We start from the raw sequence: 18,600 nt of genomic DNA, 5'->3' as shown, positions 1-18,600 counted from the left end.
CGTTCCAAACAGGCCCAGATATGGAGTCGCTTTCTTTTTTGATATAAGATGCTTGGTGCCTTGGTGGGCTGGGCCATGCCCGTGAACTCGTGAAGGACAGAAGGTGAGGTGGGGAGTGGGCAACTGGTCTTAATAAGCGTGATTTGCTGGCCCCCTCACATGGACACTATTCATATGAACCAGCCAGCAGTACTTTTCTCTCACATAAACGAACCAACAACTATATGAACCAGCCAACCGAACAGGCTGAATATAATTCTAGTTGTATGGGCAGTTTGGGTATCGGGACATAATACCCAAACTGCCTAAAATAATTGACAACATATTAGGTGCAAACTAACTAACCCGTGCAAATTTAGAAACTACCAATTAGAACCACTAGATATTGATCCAATGGATGGGGTGAGCGGGCTTAAGCGAAAAAAGGCCGACGGGTGGGGGGCTTAAGCGTAAAAAAAATCACACCTCTCACCCCATCCATTGGATTAGCATCTAGTGGTCCTGACGGGTAGTTTCTAAATTTGCACAAGTTGGTTGGTTTGCACCTGATACGTTGCTAAAATAATTTTGGATTTCTAGAGCTGCTATCTGAATTTGTGATCGAATATTTTGACTTCGGGTATTTTGGATACAGGTTTAGGTATTTCGGCTTCAGCTGTTGGGTATCGAGTAATTTGCCCCGGCCTAGTCGAGTCGAGCGGCAAAGAAGGTACGGGCATCATTTGCACAACGGACCACAACAAACGCGGGCCAGGAGTCACATGTGAGGCCCAAGCGGCCCAGATGATGCGATTCCTCTCGAAAGAGTCTTCGTGAACTCGCACGGCACAGGGACTCAGGAGCAAGAAGACCCACCCCCACGCCGTCTTGGAATTGGTCCCTGCTCCGGCGGCGGCGGCGGCGGGAGGACGAGGGAAGCGAGGGGATGGCGCAGCCGAGCAAGGAGCCGTGCAAGAAGGAGGCGTGCGACATCCAGGCCTGCCTCTCCAGGAACATGTTCGACTCTAGGAAGTACGCACCCCTTTGCTTCCCAAACCCGAAGACTTCGATTGCTTCGTCGGTCTATGGATAGTTGGTGATTTGGTTTACATGGATGGGATGGGGCCGTGGGGTATTTATAGCTGAATGAATGCGCGCTGTTCAGGTTTTAGGAACGGGCAGGCCTTGAGAAGTGAAGAAGCTTTGGAGTCATTTGAGACCTATGTAGTGTTTACTTCCCAAATTGTCTGAGACTGATTAGTCTTGGCATGATTTAAGATTCATTGGGGTGATACCGTTCGTGAAATTTAATTAGTATGACTAAGAACTGTTTTTTTAGTTTAGATTATATGCTTCTCACTACTACTGCTATTTAAATTTGTGTTGTTTATTTAGGCACAACAGAAATTTGACCTATATAAACGTTAGGATCTTCAGTCTACATTGGGGGCGTTTGGGTAATGATGAGTGTGCCTTTTTATCAAATATACATCATTGTGTTTACCAGCACTAAAAAAAGCGGTGGTATTTTAGTAATTATGGTTTTGGATATTGTCAGGTGTTAACACGCAAGCATACATTTAGTAACTGTCAATACGATGCATATAATTTTTGAATCATGTTCTATATGGAAACTAAGTTAAGTGTATAAGATTTTATGAGATCATACTCAGGTGCCCTGAAGTTCCTGCTTGTTCTATTTCTTCAGGTGTGTGAGAGTTATTCAGTTACTTCAGTCATGTTGTGAGCAGTGCGAGTACAAGTCAACACACTGTGGTTCCTTGTCCGGATTACTTAAGAACATTTCTAAGTGATGAAACAATACCGACATGGTTTACTGCAGCCATTGAATAAAAGTAAGTTTTAAGACATTTAGGAATGCTGTGGGTACTACAGTTTGTTTCTGTTTCTGCATTTTTTCACTACAATTTTAAAATTGAAGTTTGATTCTTATGGTAAGGTTTCTAACTCCTAGTTTTATGCAAATAACAGCATAATACGATGAATTTGAGTTGTCTATCCTGGTAAAAGGTTGTCATATTTTATCTTGATCCTGAGAGCAACCATGTTACTGCTCGTGTATGGTTAATACTTAATATACTAAGGTCAGAAGGTTAGAACTATCAGTTATTCCAATCCAAGCATAACTCATTAATATTTCTTCTGTGATACTTCCACAACACTATCTGCATAGATATCCCTGATCCCTGAAAACCAAAGCTTATTAGTATATATATGGGCAAATGATAACACTGAAGCTAAGATAGCTTGAGGGAGAATTCGACACTTTCTATCTGGCATTTCTTCTAGATGGTCAGATTTCGCAAGCAGAATCATGTGCTACCTGTTCTTAGATAACTGCATTGCCAAGTTGACCATATGCTGCCATGTGCAACAAAGGATAGCAGTAGCTGAGCAAATCCCACTTACTTTTCTCTATGCATGAAAGAGAAGAATATCAGGAAAAATATTTTCTCTTTGAGATCCAAATGTGGATAACTTCTTTTTTCTAAACATAAAGTTCTGAAGTTTCATAATAACTTTGTCATAAACACCAATTTTCTTATTCATGTAGAGGTTGATTTTGGAAAACAATTGACAGAGAATTGCTTTTACAGGTTCTGTTAGGTTACCTTAGGACTCTCTGGGGGGCACGGCAATCACTCTTATGGATTAAGGTATTGTACAAATATGTCAGTTCATGTTCATGTTGCCTTGTTTTACTGTTTACCTGAGCCTACCTTATCAGGTTTCAGTTTCGATGCTATTTGAAAATGTCTCTTATTTAAGAATGTTTCTTCTTCACACAGGAGGACTCGTAGGGGCATCAGCAATGCAGACATCCTCAACCTGCAGAATGATGCTCTGGTCTCTGAGTTGTTTGGTACTGAGTTGAACAGCATAGATGTTTGTTAATGATCGGTTCTAATTCCTGTGTACCTGTTGTATCCTTCATAGTTGTTGAGATCCTCTACACATGTAATCCCATGTTCCTGTCTTGAACAGCTAAATAAGTGAACCCCATGTTACATATCATACAATTATCCATATGGAGATATACTTTAGTGACCCCCAAAGTTCTGTATGCCATTTCAATGCTCACCGAGCCATGTTCTATGGCTACAAAATCAAATCTTGATGAACATCTAGGATGACAATTTATCTCTTGGGCAGAAACTTGTGATGTAAGATATGATTCAAATAAGCAAACTCTGTGGGGACATTTCAGTGTCACACTACTCGGCATTTTTGGCCAGTTCCAGGTTGCTGAGAAATACCAGTACCCTACTTGAAGCAATTCAGGGTTTGTGCTGTACTGCCATGTACATGAGTTGTCTAAGACTCTGTAGTCTGTAGCCAACAAACCTTTTGGCTTTTGCTTGTGGAATGAAAACCTGTGCTTCTGTGTGATGCAATACCTACCACTACCAGGCAAGTGTATAAATAAACTGGTGTGGTATGCGATGCGACCGAATTTTTTTTAATTGTAAGGCCTTTTTTCGAAAGTTTCTCATAAATAGATTCCTAGCGGAAAGAATTTAAATAATGGACCCTAACTCGGCGTCATCGATACCGTCTCTGGCGCCGAGCCCCTGGGCTGGGACGAACTTACATGGAAGGAAGCTCGGCGCCATTGACGCTGGCGCCGAGCATGCAGTTTCAGGCGCCGTGAACGACGTGCGTCGTCAGATCGATTCGAATTCGAGGCGGCCCGGGGAGAATCTTGCCAAACGACCCGACCGGCCGGTCCCTAGAGTCCCAGTCGTGCGACCCCGCTGACCTGAAGGCGCTCCTCGCCTTCTCCGACGCCTTGGACAGCAAGCCCGCCGGGTGGGGCCCCGGCGACGCCGCCTGCTGTTCCTGGACCGGCGTCTCCTGCGATCTCGGGCGGGTGGTCGCGCTGGATCTCTCCAACAAGAGCCTCCACGGCGGCATCTCCTCCGCGGTCGCCTCCCTCGACGGCCTCGCCACGCTCAACCTCTCCCGGAACGCGCTCTATGGCGCCGCGCCGGAGGAGCTGGCCGGGCTGCCGAAGCTGCGGGTGCTCGACCTCAGCGCGAACGCGCTCTCCGGCCCGTTCCCGGCCGCTGCTACCGCTGCCGCCGCCGCCGCCGGCGGCGGCTTCCCGGCGATCGAGCAGGTCAACATCTCCTTCAACAGCTTCGACGGGCCGCACCCCGCGTTCCCCGCCGCGGCGAACCTGACGGCGCTTGATATCTCTGACAACAACTTCTCCGGCGTCATCAACTCGTCCGCGCTCCGTCTTGCGCCGCTCGAGGTCCTCCACTTCTCGGGGAATGCCTTCTCCGGCGAGATGCCCAGCGGGTTGAGCCAGTGCAGGGCGCTCACGGAGCTCTCTCTCGACGGCAACTGTTTCACGGGGAACATTCCCGGCGACCTGTACATGCTGCCCAACCTGAGGAGGCTGAGCTTACAGGAAAATCAGCTCACCGGCAACCTCGGCAATGACCTTGGTAACCTCTCTCAGATCGTGCAGCTTGACTTGTCCTATAACAAGTTCACAGGCTCCATCCCTGATGTCTTTGGAAAGATGAGGTGGCTAGAGTCCGTAAACTTGGCCACCAATAAGTTGGATGGTGAATTGTCTGCTTCCCTGTCCAGTTGTCCACTACTGAGGGTAATCAGCCTGAGGAACAACTCGCTGTCTGGTGAGATTGCTATCGACTTCAACTTGCTGCCGAAGCTGAATACTTTTGATATTGGAACCAACAATCTGAGTGGTGTTATACCTCCTGGCATCGCCGTGTGCACCGAGCTGAGGACGCTGAATCTTGCAAGGAACAAGCTCGCAGGGGAGATACCAGAGAGCTTCAAGGAGTTGAGATCCCTGTCGTACCTCTCACTGACAGGGAATAGCTTCACGAACCTCGCATGGGCATTGCAGGTCTTGCAACACCTGCCCAACCTCACAAGCTTGGTGCTCACCAGGAATTTCCGTGGTGGCGAGACAATGCCAGTGGATGGCATCAGTGGGTTCAAGAGCATGCAGGTGCTCGTCCTGGCAAACTGTTTACTGACAGGTGTAATTCCGCCTTGGCTGCAGAGCTTGGGAAGCCTCAATGTGCTGGACATTTCATGGAACAAGTTAAATGGGAATATCCCACCGTGGCTAGGGAAGCTGGACAACCTCTTCTATATTGACCTATCAAACAATTCTTTCAGTGGTGAGCTTCCTATGAGCTTCACACAGATGAGGAGTTTGATTTCAACTAATGGCTCGAGCGAGCGGTCACCAACAGAGGACCTCCCGTTATTCATCAAGAGGAATTCAACTGGCAAAGGTTTGCAGTACAACCAAGTCAGCAGCTTCCCACCGTCACTTATACTCTCAAACAATCTGCTTGTTACGCCTCACTGTTAGCTGGTTGCAATTTTCAGCTGGGACGTCTGCCTGCCTCGGAGCGCTCAACAAGGTTCTGCCCGCAGTTGTGTGCTTGGCGCGTCCTCGACGGCCGCAGCCCGCCGCAGCAGCCCTGCAGTAGTTTGCTTGGCGTAGACGGCAGCCAGAGCAGGCCATAAATGTAAATGGCCGCGCGCGTCGGGTCGGGTCGTTTGACCAAGATTCTCCCCGGGCCGCCTCGAATTCGAATCGACCTGACGACGCGCGTCGTTCACGGCGCCTGGAACTGCATGCTCGGCGCCAACGTCAACGGCGCCGAGCTCAACGCCAGAGTGACTGGCGCCGAGCTTCCATCCATGTAAGTTCGCCCCAGCCCAGGGGCTCGGCGCCAGGGACGTTGGCGCCGAGCTCGGCGCCAGCATCGATGGCGCCAAGTTAGGGTCCATTTTCTGAATTCTTTCCGCTAGGGGTCTATTTGTGAGAAACTTTCAAAAAAAGGACTAAAAAGTAAAAAATTCGGACGATGGGATGACTTCAAGCTGACACGCTCAGGACACTCTACAACTAATTCTTGCTGTCTACTTGGGACCAACCGGTTTGTTGGTGTGTCCTCCACCTCCACTCCACATGGCCGTTCCTTAACTTGTTGCTCATCTTCGATAGATGTCATGATTCAGTGAATGAAGCATTATATATTTGAAACGAGAAAAGGGACCGGTAGTATTCGGTCCATCCTTTTACGAAAAATGGTAGGATTGTACTGGATAAAGCCGCTTCAATTCTTCTTTACGACGGGTTAGCGACATCTAAACGGTTGAAAGCTGAAGCAGAAAAGGGTGTGACTAGGAGTGCATATTTTGAATTTTCGAAATGTGGATCCTCCTTTTTTGTCATTTTCAACTGTTGCTGAGTCAGATAGTCTTGATTTGTGGTCAGAAAAGTTATACTTGCATTCGCCGATGTGATTAGGAAATCTAATCTAGATGTGCTTCAGTTTTCATTTGTACAGGTCGTTTGAACAATTGTGCCTGGACCTCAGCTGAAGATTTTGAAATGAAATTAGACTGAACTTTGCATAATTACGCCCCATAGGACCAGAGAAGCAGATTATACTGCACGCTTTACAAAAGTAGCATTCTAATGACGTTTATCTTTGGAATATGAAGCAATTTGACAAAAGATGCAAAATCAGCCTGACTTTACAAATATCGTTCGATGCAGAGTTCTGATAGCTGCCCTGATTTCAGTAAGATCTTGCAGCTCGTCAAACTTTAAGCAAAACACAAGGCATAACCAAAATTTCTCAACACTCACACAAGTACACAACTACAACAAGAGAAACTTCTAGCAAGAGAAACAGAACATTCATCAGCAAAAGGCCACTCCCACTGATAGCTCTGAACCAAGTCCTTGGTCCTGCGCTACCGAGAGAAGCATGTATTGATCAATTGATCACCTCCGTATATACACCTGATAGGCTGATACATCATCATGCACTCATCAAAGACACTATTTTTTGAGCTGCATCAGATCGGCGGCGCCTTCCGCGACGGGGCGGCGCCGGACTTGTGCGCCAGGAAGAGCTTCTTAAGCAGCCTGAGCATCATGAGCAGGCCCATCCTCCGCCGCCGGACAACGGCGTGCTTGCGAGTCTCGAAGGCGCCTTCGTAGCCGTCGCCGTCGCCGCCGGCGAGCCAGGACTCCTTCGCGGTGGCCCACGACGGCGTGCCCATGGTGAGCGGGCACGGCTGCGCGGCCCGGGCGAGCTCCTCGTTGAAGTCCTCCCACAGCATGTCCATCTTGTCCTCCACGGCGAACCGAGCCGAGCCGTGGCGGTGCTGGTCGTAGCCACCCAGCTGCTGCTGGTGCTGGTCGTGGTAGTCGCTGCCGGCGGCTTCTTGCTGCTCCACGGCCGAGAAGCTCCTCCGGTGATCGTGCTCGTGCACGGCCGTGTCGACAACGCCGCCGGGGACGACGAGCCACGGCGACGCCGAGGCGAAGTGGGGGAAGGGGACCTTCTTGGCGTTGTATTGCTCGAGTGGAAAGCTGGGGAATGTGAACTCTTCCATTGCTGCAAAACTCTCTGTGTGTGTGTCTCTCTCTCTCTCTGTCTAGCTCTGAAGCTCTGAGTCTATGGAAGCCTGTGTTGGAAGATGTATATGAGGAGTGGTCATGGAGGTTGCAACTTCTTTATCTACCGCCTCTTGACATTCCCAGAGATGGAATGGAAACGACTAGAAATAGAGGATGAGAGGAAGGGATATAGGCTTAATCTAATTGTCTCTGTAGTTGAAATCGAAGTGATGGTAGGCAAATGGGGTTATTATAACATGGTGATGGCGGTTGGTAAGATGCTTGGAAGCTGAGATTGCTGTGTCAAGTAATGCCAATCAGACAAGCACTAAGAGCAAAAGTAAGGGTCCTACCTGTTTGATGCTTAATAATTACATACAGGGTCATTACATATATAATACAGCTAAAGTCTAGGAGCAACAGATAATAACTGAATGGGCCCTAAGAATGTTCAGTACTTAGCCGAACATTACCTGCAGCTGCTGGTGCTGAGCAAAACATTTAAAATAAGAATGAAAAATTAGTGTGAGGTACAACTTCTGAATTAACCAATCATTCAGGGAATATATCTGGGTTGCATTTTGTTTGCAATATCCTTAATGCGATGCTTACCGGTGGTGGTTGGAAGATTTGTTTGTCTTATCACTTGTAGTTTTCTATTTGCAGGAGATGTCGTTGGAGCAGTGAGGAGGAGGAGGTCTTTTGAATGGTGTTGAAGGGAGGAGGAGAAGAGCATAGAAGCGCAATGCTTTTCAGCTAAAGGTCAGCGCTCGCCGCCCACTTTACTGACAAAGGTTAAAGATGGCTGCAGTGGCCGCGTCAGCATACGAGGTGGCACCAGTTTGAAAGTTAGAGGGCGACACCTGTGAGACAAGTTTGGTCTGGAAGAGTGATTATTCAGGCCTTGTTTAGATTGAGAAAAATTTCAACCCGATGAATAGTAGCACTTTCGTCTTATTTGGTAAATATTGTCCAATCGTGGACCAACTAAGTTCAAAAGATTCATCTCGTGATTTCCAACTAAACTGTGCAATTAGTTTTTTTTTTACCTACATTTAATGCTCCATGCAAGTGGCTAAAAATTGATGTGATGGAGAGAGAGTGAAAAAACTTGGAATTTTGGGGTAATCTAAACAAGGCCTCAGAACTTTTACAATTGCATGAGAGTGATTATTCAGAACTTTTACAATTGCATGTGGCTATTTAGAACTTTTACAATTCCATGTGGCTCCTCTTGTCGCCACATGCCATTGTAAAAGTTCTGAATAATCACTCTTCTTGTTTATAGTATTAAATAAAAAAAATACTATTACAACCTGAACAGAGCTTCTCTGGTTAGATTCCTTATGGTATTCTAGATTTTTCAAAAATTTAACATTGTTATTTTTTTCTTTTGAACATGCTTGTAAGGGTAAGGTGTATGTCTGTCTTATAAAAGTATGGCTTTGTACATCTATACAGTGTGATTAACAAAAATGCTTTTTCGGTTTTTGAATAAATCAATTTCTTAAGTAATTTGAAGCTAAACATTTTTTAATTTAACTAGATTTTATAAAGAGAATGATATTTTTGACATAAAACTAGTATACTTAGATAAAACCTGCTATATCTTTTTAGGTGTTATTATAGATATCGGTAGTCTTTTGTATAAAAATTAATTTAAAATTTTAAAAAGTTTAACTAAGATCAAAATAAAACTTGATTTATTCATGAACCGAGAGAGTAAAAATTATGATTTGACTCTAAGTCACGGTCTTAAAAATCAACTTTAACCATCAACACTTAGTAATACTAAGGGTCTGTTTGGATAAGATAGGATAGTTACTAATTGGACTAAAAATAAGTTTAAATTAGCGGAGGTTGATTAGCTAGCTGTTAATAACTAGTTGAAGTTTTTTAGCTAAAAAATTAGCCAACCCATTAGCCTTCTGTTTAGATACATTAGAGCTAATCAGCCTATTCATTGGTTAGTTTCAGCTATGGCTTATCAGCCGGTCAACAGTGTTTTTCTCTCACAATAAACCAGCACCAGCTGGGCTTATTAGTCCAGAAACCAACCAGCGAACAGGTCGAATGTTAGGTAGCAATTAGCTCTTATATCAAACAGGCCCTAATACAACATCAAATATTCAAAAATTCGACTTTAACCATCAATACGCAGTAACACAGCATCAAAACTAGAACGGTGAGTTTGAGAGCTCTCGGCACGAAGAGCCAAATGTTTCTGATCCTACTGCCGCTAATTTTTCTGGTCGGTGATGAAAAGATAAAGAAAAAACACTCATATTTGTGAACAGAGTATATAACGTAACAACTCGGATGTATGTACTATATATATAGCAAATTAGAAGGTCACGGAGTATATGCATTAGTCATTAATGCATATACGACTGCGCACATTTGCGCCCCAGTGCAGCCTGTTAATTATCCTAACAAGCTTTTTAGTGTGGCATTGGTACATGGATTGTTTGACTGATCGATTTGATTTGGGGAAAAGAACCGTGGCTGGCCGTAGAGGGGGAAAAACGAAGGAAAACATTTGCAATTCCAATGGGCCTGAACCAGCTACTCTGACTTCTAGGCCAAACGCTCAAGTCCATGACTAGATGGGCAGTCCGTTCCACTAGAGGTCTAGAGCCCACTCTCCTCCTTCCATTGATTCATATAATGGAGTTCAATATTTCCCTACCTAATAGTATGTACTAAGCTTGGCTTGAAATTCACATTAACTGGTTCCAAATTTAAGTTTGGTTTGAAATTGAGTGTTTCTATGCGCATGCTAAGCTGTAGTTTTTTTTTATCATAAAATCCATTTACCTATGTATGGGTGGTGCAATTGGCAACAATAAAACCAAGCGGATCAAAATTTAAGTATGGTTTGTGCATACTAAGGTTATGTTTAGGACGACTTCTTTTAAATATCTCTGATTTTTAGAGCAACTTCAATAATCTCTCTATATTCTTCCTTATTGATAGGAATAGCGATTTTGATTAAAAAAACACACTCTAATAGCTTTTCTAATTAGATATCCACATATTCTTATCCTCTATTTCATATTTTTCGCTTGCCAAAGATAGAGAGTGGTGTTCGTTCTCTAGAGCACGCATGAGATAAGAAGCTGTTGGAAGGTAGAAATATATATAAAATATTTTTTATTCGAATGACTCTACAAATAATGATTCGATAATGATATGCTACGGGTGTTCGTTCCGTGACTCCCGTCCAGACACGCTCTAAAAAAGACTCCCCACGACACCTCCATCCCGCGGCACGGCACCTCCATCCCGCGGCGGCACCTCCATCTCGCGCCATCCATTGCAGCGTCTCCACTGGCCAGCACCCGCCACCAGCCCCTTCTTCTCGTCCCCCACTTGGCCAGAGCTTCCCATCGGCCCCTTCTTCCTGCCCCTACCCCGCCAGAGTTCACCGGCAGTCACCTGCACCTACGGTTGGCCCCTCCCTCCCGGGCAGAGCCTGGCGGTGGCATGTGCCCGTTGCTGGCCTGTCCCCGCCTCTCTCTCCGCCAGCCTGAGACAGCGGCAGCCCGTAGCACGGCCAAAGCATCTCGGCACCCTCTCCCCGCCATCCCCTCTGCTCGCCCCCAGAAGGGGTCGTGACGGTGCTGCCCTCCGCCTGCCCATCTCTCGCTCTGCACTGCGTCGTACGGAAGAAGAAGGGTGGAAAACACATGTTGCAAGCATATGTTTCAGAGGTATGTTGCAAATGTTTCATGTGGATGTTGCAAAAGTAGATCAGAATATTACATTTGTTGCAATGGTTCTACACGTATGTTGTAAGCTTCTGTTCCCAATGTTCATCATTTTTTCCAGACGTATGTTGCAAGTGTGTTAATTTAGATGTTTCATATATTTCACACATATGTTGCAAGTGTTTTATCTAGATGTTGCGTATGTTTTACGATGGTTTTCAAGAATTTTTCAGGTGTTTTTGCAAGTGTTTTAGATGCATGTTTCAAATGTTTCATCTGCCTTCAGACGTATATTGCAAGTGTTGCATCTGGACATTTCAAAAGTAGATCGGGTGTTGCATCTTCCTCCTCGCTTTCTGCTGCCTCGCCTCGGTGTCTTCTCCTCCTCCCTGCCGGCTATGTATCCGTCACCCCCTCCTTCTCTTCTCGATGCTGGTGACGTTCGGAACGGCATGGGCTCCATGTGGGCGTATGAAATGATGCAGGAAACATACTGCAGGTGCGGACGTCCTGATGCCTCGTCCTGACGCTAGCAAGCCCGACGATGATTTGGATAGTTATTTGAAAAGGTCTCTCAGAGATGTTCTTACTATCTTGTGTAGGAATTGTTTTTCTCCCTCTTTACAAATTGATTTGGGAGTATTCCACCTCCCTCGACTGCTCGGTCGGGTGAAATTCTACTACTAGCAGTTTTTACTTAGGCAGTCTCTTGTTTATTACTTGGTTCTTGTGGTGGTCGGTACTTGGTATGAGCAAGTTGAACGTGTGGAGACGGATGCTTGTTGCAATGTTGCCACTCTAGTTGTATGGTTTTGAAGCCTGATTTGAAAAATGTCTATATCAACCCTGAAGTTTGAAGAAGTGTCTACTTAACTCCCCAAACTATAAAACTAGGTATTGAACACATTAAAGTATGCAAAACCAGTCAATTTATCCCCTAGGGTGGTTTTGCCAGGCAGTTTTGCTTACGTGTCAGTGGTTTTGCTTGTGTGGCAGTCCAGGCTGGATGTGTTGGCTTAGGCCCGCTCATCAGATGCATGTTCGTTCCCAAATGTGCGTGCTTGATGCGGATGGAGTAGGGGCGGGCGTGACCTCATGGGTAGGTACGGCCATGCCGAGCAGGCGCAGCCTAGCCGGGAGGACATGTGTCGACAAAATATCATTGGCAGTTTTCCGAGGGGTATCCCACGAAGGTAGATTGATCGGTAGAGAAGCATGAGATCAAGAACAAAAAGGCAACAGAGACACACGAGTTAGACAGGTTCAAGCCATCAGTATGACGTAATACCCTACTCCTGTGGTTTGTTGCTTTGTATTAGCTATCGTATGATATTGCGTGAGTTTGGAGGGGGTCCCTGCCCGCCTTATATAGTCTAGGGAGCAGGGTTACAAGTTGGTTAGATCTGAGAGATAACCAAAAAGTAATAACTGATTATAGGAATCTTGGGATCATACATATCCTAACAGATCTCGTAGTATCTTCAGGATATCTTCCAGATGTCGTGCCCCGCAAGGCTTCATCCTGTGGGCTGGGCCACCCCTGAGGGCGCAGCTCATGTGGTCTGTCGTGGGTATCCGGGGTCGTACCCCCATAGCTAGTCCCTGAGCGCCTTGTACCCATTATGCAACGCCGTCTTGAGCTTGTCCGAGCAGGTGCGAACACGGCCGAGCAGTCAAACTCATGGTCCGACCACCGTGATGAGTTGCCGAGCAGTTGCGAGCAGTGTGAACTATCGCCGAGCAGTGTGAACCAAATACAGCTTGCCATAGGTTGTAAGGAGCTCAAGTTCAGAATCAAAAATTTCTTCGTAGTAGACCAAGTGTGCCCACTTAGAGTCCGACCACGAAAATTTCTCCAGCTTCAAGAGGCGCGGAGTCTTCCAGAATAAAGCAAGCACAGTCACCACTAGGTGAAGTGTGCCCACTTAGTCCCCGAGCCTAACAGTAGATGATGTAGTCATGTGGTGCCAGGGTCCAAAGCAAAAGAAAAATAAAAGACTAGCCGAGCAGGCAGCCAGTCCCCGGGTGTAGCCTCGAAAAACACATTCACCGCAAGGTGAAGTGTGCCCACTTAGTCCCCAAGCCTGATAGTAGGTGACGTGGTCATGTGGTTGGCGGAGAAATCACCGAAGTAACGACTATACAGTAGCAATTACTGAGTCGTAACGGTTGGCGGAGAGGTCGGTGAATATTTGGTGAGCCACAACAAATTGCGGAGATAAATCAGCGATACAGGCCGAGGTTGCACGAAGGACCAGGTAATGGCCCACCTTCAGTTGCGGAGAATTCGGGGTGGCAAAAACCACGGGGATAGTTCCCCAAAAACCCTCGAATGCGAAGGGGTGGGGAAAGTACTTTATAACTATGCCGCCACATCCCACGTTCCCACCTTTGCCATTTTGTCTTCCTCCATAGCCCTCACATTTCCAAATTCGCATCCACACTTGCTTCCGCCGCCAAACCCTAATTAGATCTGAGAGATGGCGCTGAAGAAGGGAGCTGCCAAATCGAAGAAGACGAGCCCCAACAAGGCGAGCGCTGAAGCCTGGCGTGCCGAAGAGTGGGTGTTGTCACGAACGGGAGAAGCGGAGATCAACAGATTGGTGGAAGCTAGCATTCTTCCTAACCGTGCTACCGCTGGATGGTGGCCGGCCCTTGGTGATCCCTTCCCAACACCTCACACCGATGAAGTGGTGGTATTCGAGGATTATTTCTGGCGTGGGTTGGGATTTCCTGTTCATCCATTCCTAAGGGATTTGCTGGAACTTTGGGTGGTTAGTCTATGCAATCTCCACCCAAATACCATTTTACACATCTCTATCTTCATCTATTTCTGTGAGGCATATCTCATAATCCTCCCCCACTTCAACCTCTTCCGTCACCTATTCTGGCTAAAGAAGAGAGGCGGCGATGGTTCCAAGGTGGTCGGTGGAGTATACCTTCAGCTGCGCGATGGAATGGTGGGGGAGTACCTTACTATGCCACTGAACATGTCACTGAAGAACTAGAATGCCAGGTGGTTCTACATGAGGCAAAGCCACCCGGTCGTCTGCTGCGACACTAACCACATCCCGAAGAGCCAGAGGAGCTGGTCGGAGATGCCAAGCAGCGCTGATATGGAGCAAGTGAGGGAGCTCCTTAACTTAATAAAGGGTGTGAACACCAACTGTAGATTGGTGGCGGCGAGCTTTATAGTGCGCCGTGTTCAGCCCTATAAGGAGAGAGCCCACCCCGCCTTTGAGTTCAAGGGAGAGACCGACGGTACTTGGGAGAGGTCGGAGATGCTGTCGAGGGATGTTGTGGAGGAACGGGCTGCAGAGCTATTCGCTCTGTTTGCCTCATTCAGTATGTCAGGGTATATGAAGCCCTTTAACTACAAGAATCTGCCTCCTCAGGTAAATATCTCAGTTGTATGTTCCTGATGCTTGTTACCTTTTGTCATTTCCTAGCATTGGACTGATTTACTTATGCGAGGATCTACTCGCAGGATAGGACGATGTACTTCTTAGGCATGCCGAGCAGTGAATGGCCGAAGGGAGTAGACGCCCGGCCACTACCATAGCCAGAGGAGCAAACTGTCAGCATCTCATCGGAGAGTCCATCCCCGGTGTTGGAGAAAATCCGGGGGAAGAGGGCAGTGGTAGACGAGCCGGCCCGGAAGAAGAGAAAGATGGCAGATGCTGCTCCCCTCAAATTGAGCGGCATCTCGCTTGGTGGTGACCAGACCACTCGAACACGAAGGACTGTGGTGTTCGAGTGGTCGGATGACGACAAAATTCCGGTGGCTGCTTCACCGAGCACAGAAGCACCTCCGCGCAACAGGCACATAGAAGAACAATCAAAGGGAGGTGAAGAAGTCTTCGAGCAGTGGGTGAGGAGAGTCCCTGCGTAGCAGGCAACAGAGGCCTTCGCGGAGCAGGCGACGGAAGTCCTCAAGCAGCATGCGGAGGAAGTCCTAGAGCGACGGGTAGAACAGAGGCCGACAGTGGAGGAGGCGGCACCTCCACCCCAAAGCACAGGAGTCAACCCCATGGCCACACCTGGGGGCTCAAGTGGGCAGCACCGGTTCAAGAAATTGTACTGACAGACCAAACCATAAGTATATTTGCCTTGGAGTTTCTTTGCTATCGTTTCTTAGCTTTTTTGGCGACTGACGAGATGATCTAATGCAGTGCAAAGCGTGTGGAGGATCTGGCCCCACCCGTTTGGACTGCCGAGCAATCGAAGGCTGATCTCAGAGTAGAAAAGGTGACGGTGGACCCCATGCTAGAGTCTCTAGTTGCTCGGTGGCCTGTGGAGGAGTTAACCGCAGCTACTGGTGGACTTGGCGGCGGCGAGAGGTTGGCTGATGGATCGGCGACAGTGCCCGGGGCAATGGTAGAAATCGCCGGATCTTCAGGAGCAGAGGCTGGAGCCGTCGATGCCACGCCGGTGTTTGGAACAGAGGGGCCTACGGTGCTGGAGGAGCAGGCGGCCCTGCCTGAGGCATCAGAGGGCATGGTCGGACACACTATCCGACGACCGAGCCCCCAGGTGGTGCATCCAACTGCGGCGGAGGAGGATGAGGTGGAAGAGATCGAGCGTGCTGAACCTCGACCCCAATCTATCTGAATCCTCTACAAGCGTGGCAATGAGGTGGTGGTTGTCGAGGAGGAGGACACCACTAGGGAAATGAGGAGACTGAAGTCCGCCGTTGCCGACGTGATGAAACAAATCGAGGTCTGTACTGCATCTAGAGAGCTTGTCTTCGACGCTGGAGATCGGAGTTTGTCATTATCATTGTACATTTGCAGGGGATAACCTAGACTATCGAGCAATGACAACAACTAATAAAGAGGATGGAGCCCCTCGTTGAGGAGAACGAAAAACTTAAAGCGGCGATGAACCTCACAGAGATAAACATCTAGAGGGCCTAGCATGAGTGAGACCTTGCAAAGTCCAACACACGGGACCTGGAATACCAAAAGGGGGTCCTATCTGAGCAGCTGCGGAGCAGGTCCGAGCAGCTAGCTACTGTCTCCGAGCAACTGACGGGTGCTGCCGAGCAGTTGGAGTAGCTGTAGAAATTCTCCGAGTAGAAGAAAGGTATGTCATATCGGCGAATATGCTTTGTATTGTTCAATAGCTATATCTTTGGTGATGACTGATGTGCTTGTAGAGCAAGACACGAAGCTCGGCTAGCTGTGCCGGGACCTCGAACAACTCTGAGAAGAGAAGGCGAAGGAGTCAGAGCGAGCAGACAAACTGGCCGAGGAGCTGAAAGGTGAATACTTCCTAGTCAGAGTTAATGTTGAAGTGCTTTCCTTGTATGATGGAACATTGTAATACTTGTAGGCCACCATCATAAAGCCAAGGCATAGTTTGATGTGCTGGTGTAGGAGGCCAGGACCCAAAGGGATAACTTCGACGCTATAGTCGCCGTAGTTAAACCGGTGCTCGACTGCGTCGACCTAGAACCGGCCCCTTAGCCTGACGATAGGCGACAACATCCAGATACCATCATCCAGAGGTGCAAGGCAGCGTGGAAGAACTTCAAGAGCTTCAACCGCGACGCCATTGTGACCGCCGCTACTCACGCCCTTGCGGTGGTTCGGTCCCACTACCCAGCCATCGACCGTCAGGCGATAGGGGTCAGGTTCGTTGAAGGGCTGAGCGAGGCGGAGACCCAACAGCTGGAGGATGAGGTAGAGGATGCAGCGAAGAAGCTGGCCGGCGATATAGACCTGTTCGGCAAGACGGACGGTGATGGCGGAGCACAGTGATCAGCTTGGAGGTTATTGTTTGTAACATCTTTAGAGGGTAGTTAGAATGCGCGAGAGCAGAAAACATTTATGTATTTGTATAAATGTTATAAAGTGCATGTTTATGCAGCTTGACTGTATTTGTGGCAAAAAATCATTGTAGTAATAACCCTAATGCAATTATATGTAGTATAAGTAGCATCCAAGCAGTTAGTTCGTTACTGAGCCCTATGGCCTCGGCTAGCCCATAGCCCATAACGTCGAGCGTGGAGCCCGTGCACGTATAGGAGGAACAGGCGTGACCAAGGAACCGCAGCCCACCACCCATAACATAGAGCACGGAGCCCGTGGCACGTATAGGGACAGATCGGAGACTGGGTCTTCTCCATAGAGCATAGAGCGGAACATGTGCTGCTCGACGATTGGCGAAATAACTTGGAGATAAACATAGTATAAGTGGCATCCGAGCAATTAGTTCTTTACTGAGCTTTCGGCCTTGGCTAGCCCATAGTCCATAACGTCGAGCGCGGAGCTCGTGGACGTGTAGGAGGAACAGTCATGACCAAAGAACCGCAGCCGACCACCCATAACGCAGAGCACGGAGCCCATGGCACGTGTAGGGAGAGATTGAAGACTGGGTCTTCTCCGAAGAGAATAAAAAAGAACGTATGCTGCTCGCTGATCGGTGAAATATCTTGGAGATTTAGAGCAAAATGTTCTGCGATTTGGAGAAACATGTTTGGCGAAATACGTTGGCGATTTGGAGAAAAAGATGTTCGGCGACTTGGAGAAAATGTGTTCGACGATTTGGAGAAAACGTGTTCGGCGATTTGAAGAAAACGTGTTCGGCGACTTGGAGAAAACGTGTTCGGCGATTTAGAGAAAAAGTGTTTGGCGAAAACATTGGAGATTTGGAGAAACTCGTTCGGCAAAAACATTGGAGATTTGGAGAAACGTGCTCGGCACAGTTATGGCGATTTCGTATTGGAGTTCATTATGGAGTAGCATAGATCTCGGCGACCGTAAGCGAAGATTAAACCACAATGGAGAAAAAGTGGAGACAAGTTATGGAGACCAAAACTTTATTTATCATAAAGTGGAGAGTACATATCTGGGGCATTTCAAGGATATAAACATATGAGGTGCTCGATGTGCCATGAGTTGGGGACATCGATTCTGTCTAAGTCACATAGGTGATAAGACCCTGATCGGGTAACCTCTTTGACGACATAAGGCCCTTCCTAGGGGGAGGAGAGCTTGTGCATCCCTTCTATTTTTTGTTTTCTGTAGAGAACGAGGTCACCAACAACAAATGAACAACCTTTGATGTTGTGGTTGTAGTACCTCCGCAAGCCTTCTAGATACTTGGCTATGTGGACGCAAGTGATTAGGCGTTCTTCCTCGGCCCTATCGATGTCCTCTGTCTGAATAGTGGCTGCTTGCTCTTCATCATAATTTTCCACCCTAGGTGCTCGGAAGGCAATATCCACTCGTAGTATGGCTTCTGATCCATAGACCAAGAAATATGGAGACACATTAGTGCTGCGACTAGCTTGAGTGCGTAGTCCCCAGACCATAGCTGGTAGCTCCTTGAGCCACCTACCCAAATGCTTTTCTTCTTTCTGATATAGCCTCTTTTTGAGGGCATCAAGGATCATGCCGTTCGCCCGTTCGACCTGGCCGTTTCCTCCAAGATGGGCAACAGAGACGTATTTGACGGAGATGCATCGGTCTT

At 47.5% G+C, this 18,600-nt stretch overlaps 2 protein-coding genes across 2 annotated transcripts; one reads left to right on the top strand and one right to left on the bottom strand.

The window, feature by feature from the left end:
* Window positions 1-3,525: 3,525 nt before the first annotated feature.
* On the top strand, window positions 3,526-5,848 carry LOC136503250 (phytosulfokine receptor 1-like). Its single transcript, XM_066498388.1, has 3 exons — window positions 3,526-3,554; window positions 3,670-5,282; window positions 5,363-5,848. The coding sequence occupies exons 1-3, from the start codon at window positions 3,526-3,528 to the stop codon at window positions 5,518-5,520; spliced, it is 1,800 nt and encodes a 599-aa protein (XP_066354485.1). The 3' UTR covers window positions 5,521-5,848.
* Window positions 5,849-6,529: 681 nt separating this feature from the next.
* On the bottom strand, window positions 6,530-7,618 carry LOC136505336 (uncharacterized). The gene has a single exon (XM_066500485.1). It carries the CDS (start codon window positions 7,408-7,410, stop codon window positions 6,868-6,870), a length of 543 nt encoding a protein of 180 aa, XP_066356582.1. The 5' UTR covers window positions 7,411-7,618; the 3' UTR covers window positions 6,530-6,867.
* Window positions 7,619-18,600: the final 10,982 nt, after the last annotated feature.

This window comes from Miscanthus floridulus, chromosome 14 (genome assembly GCF_019320115.1).
Source record: "Miscanthus floridulus cultivar M001 chromosome 14, ASM1932011v1, whole genome shotgun sequence".
In the NCBI taxonomy this organism is placed as follows: Eukaryota; Viridiplantae; Streptophyta; class Magnoliopsida; order Poales; family Poaceae; genus Miscanthus; species Miscanthus floridulus.
This window is presented reverse-complemented; position numbering and strand designations above follow the sequence as displayed.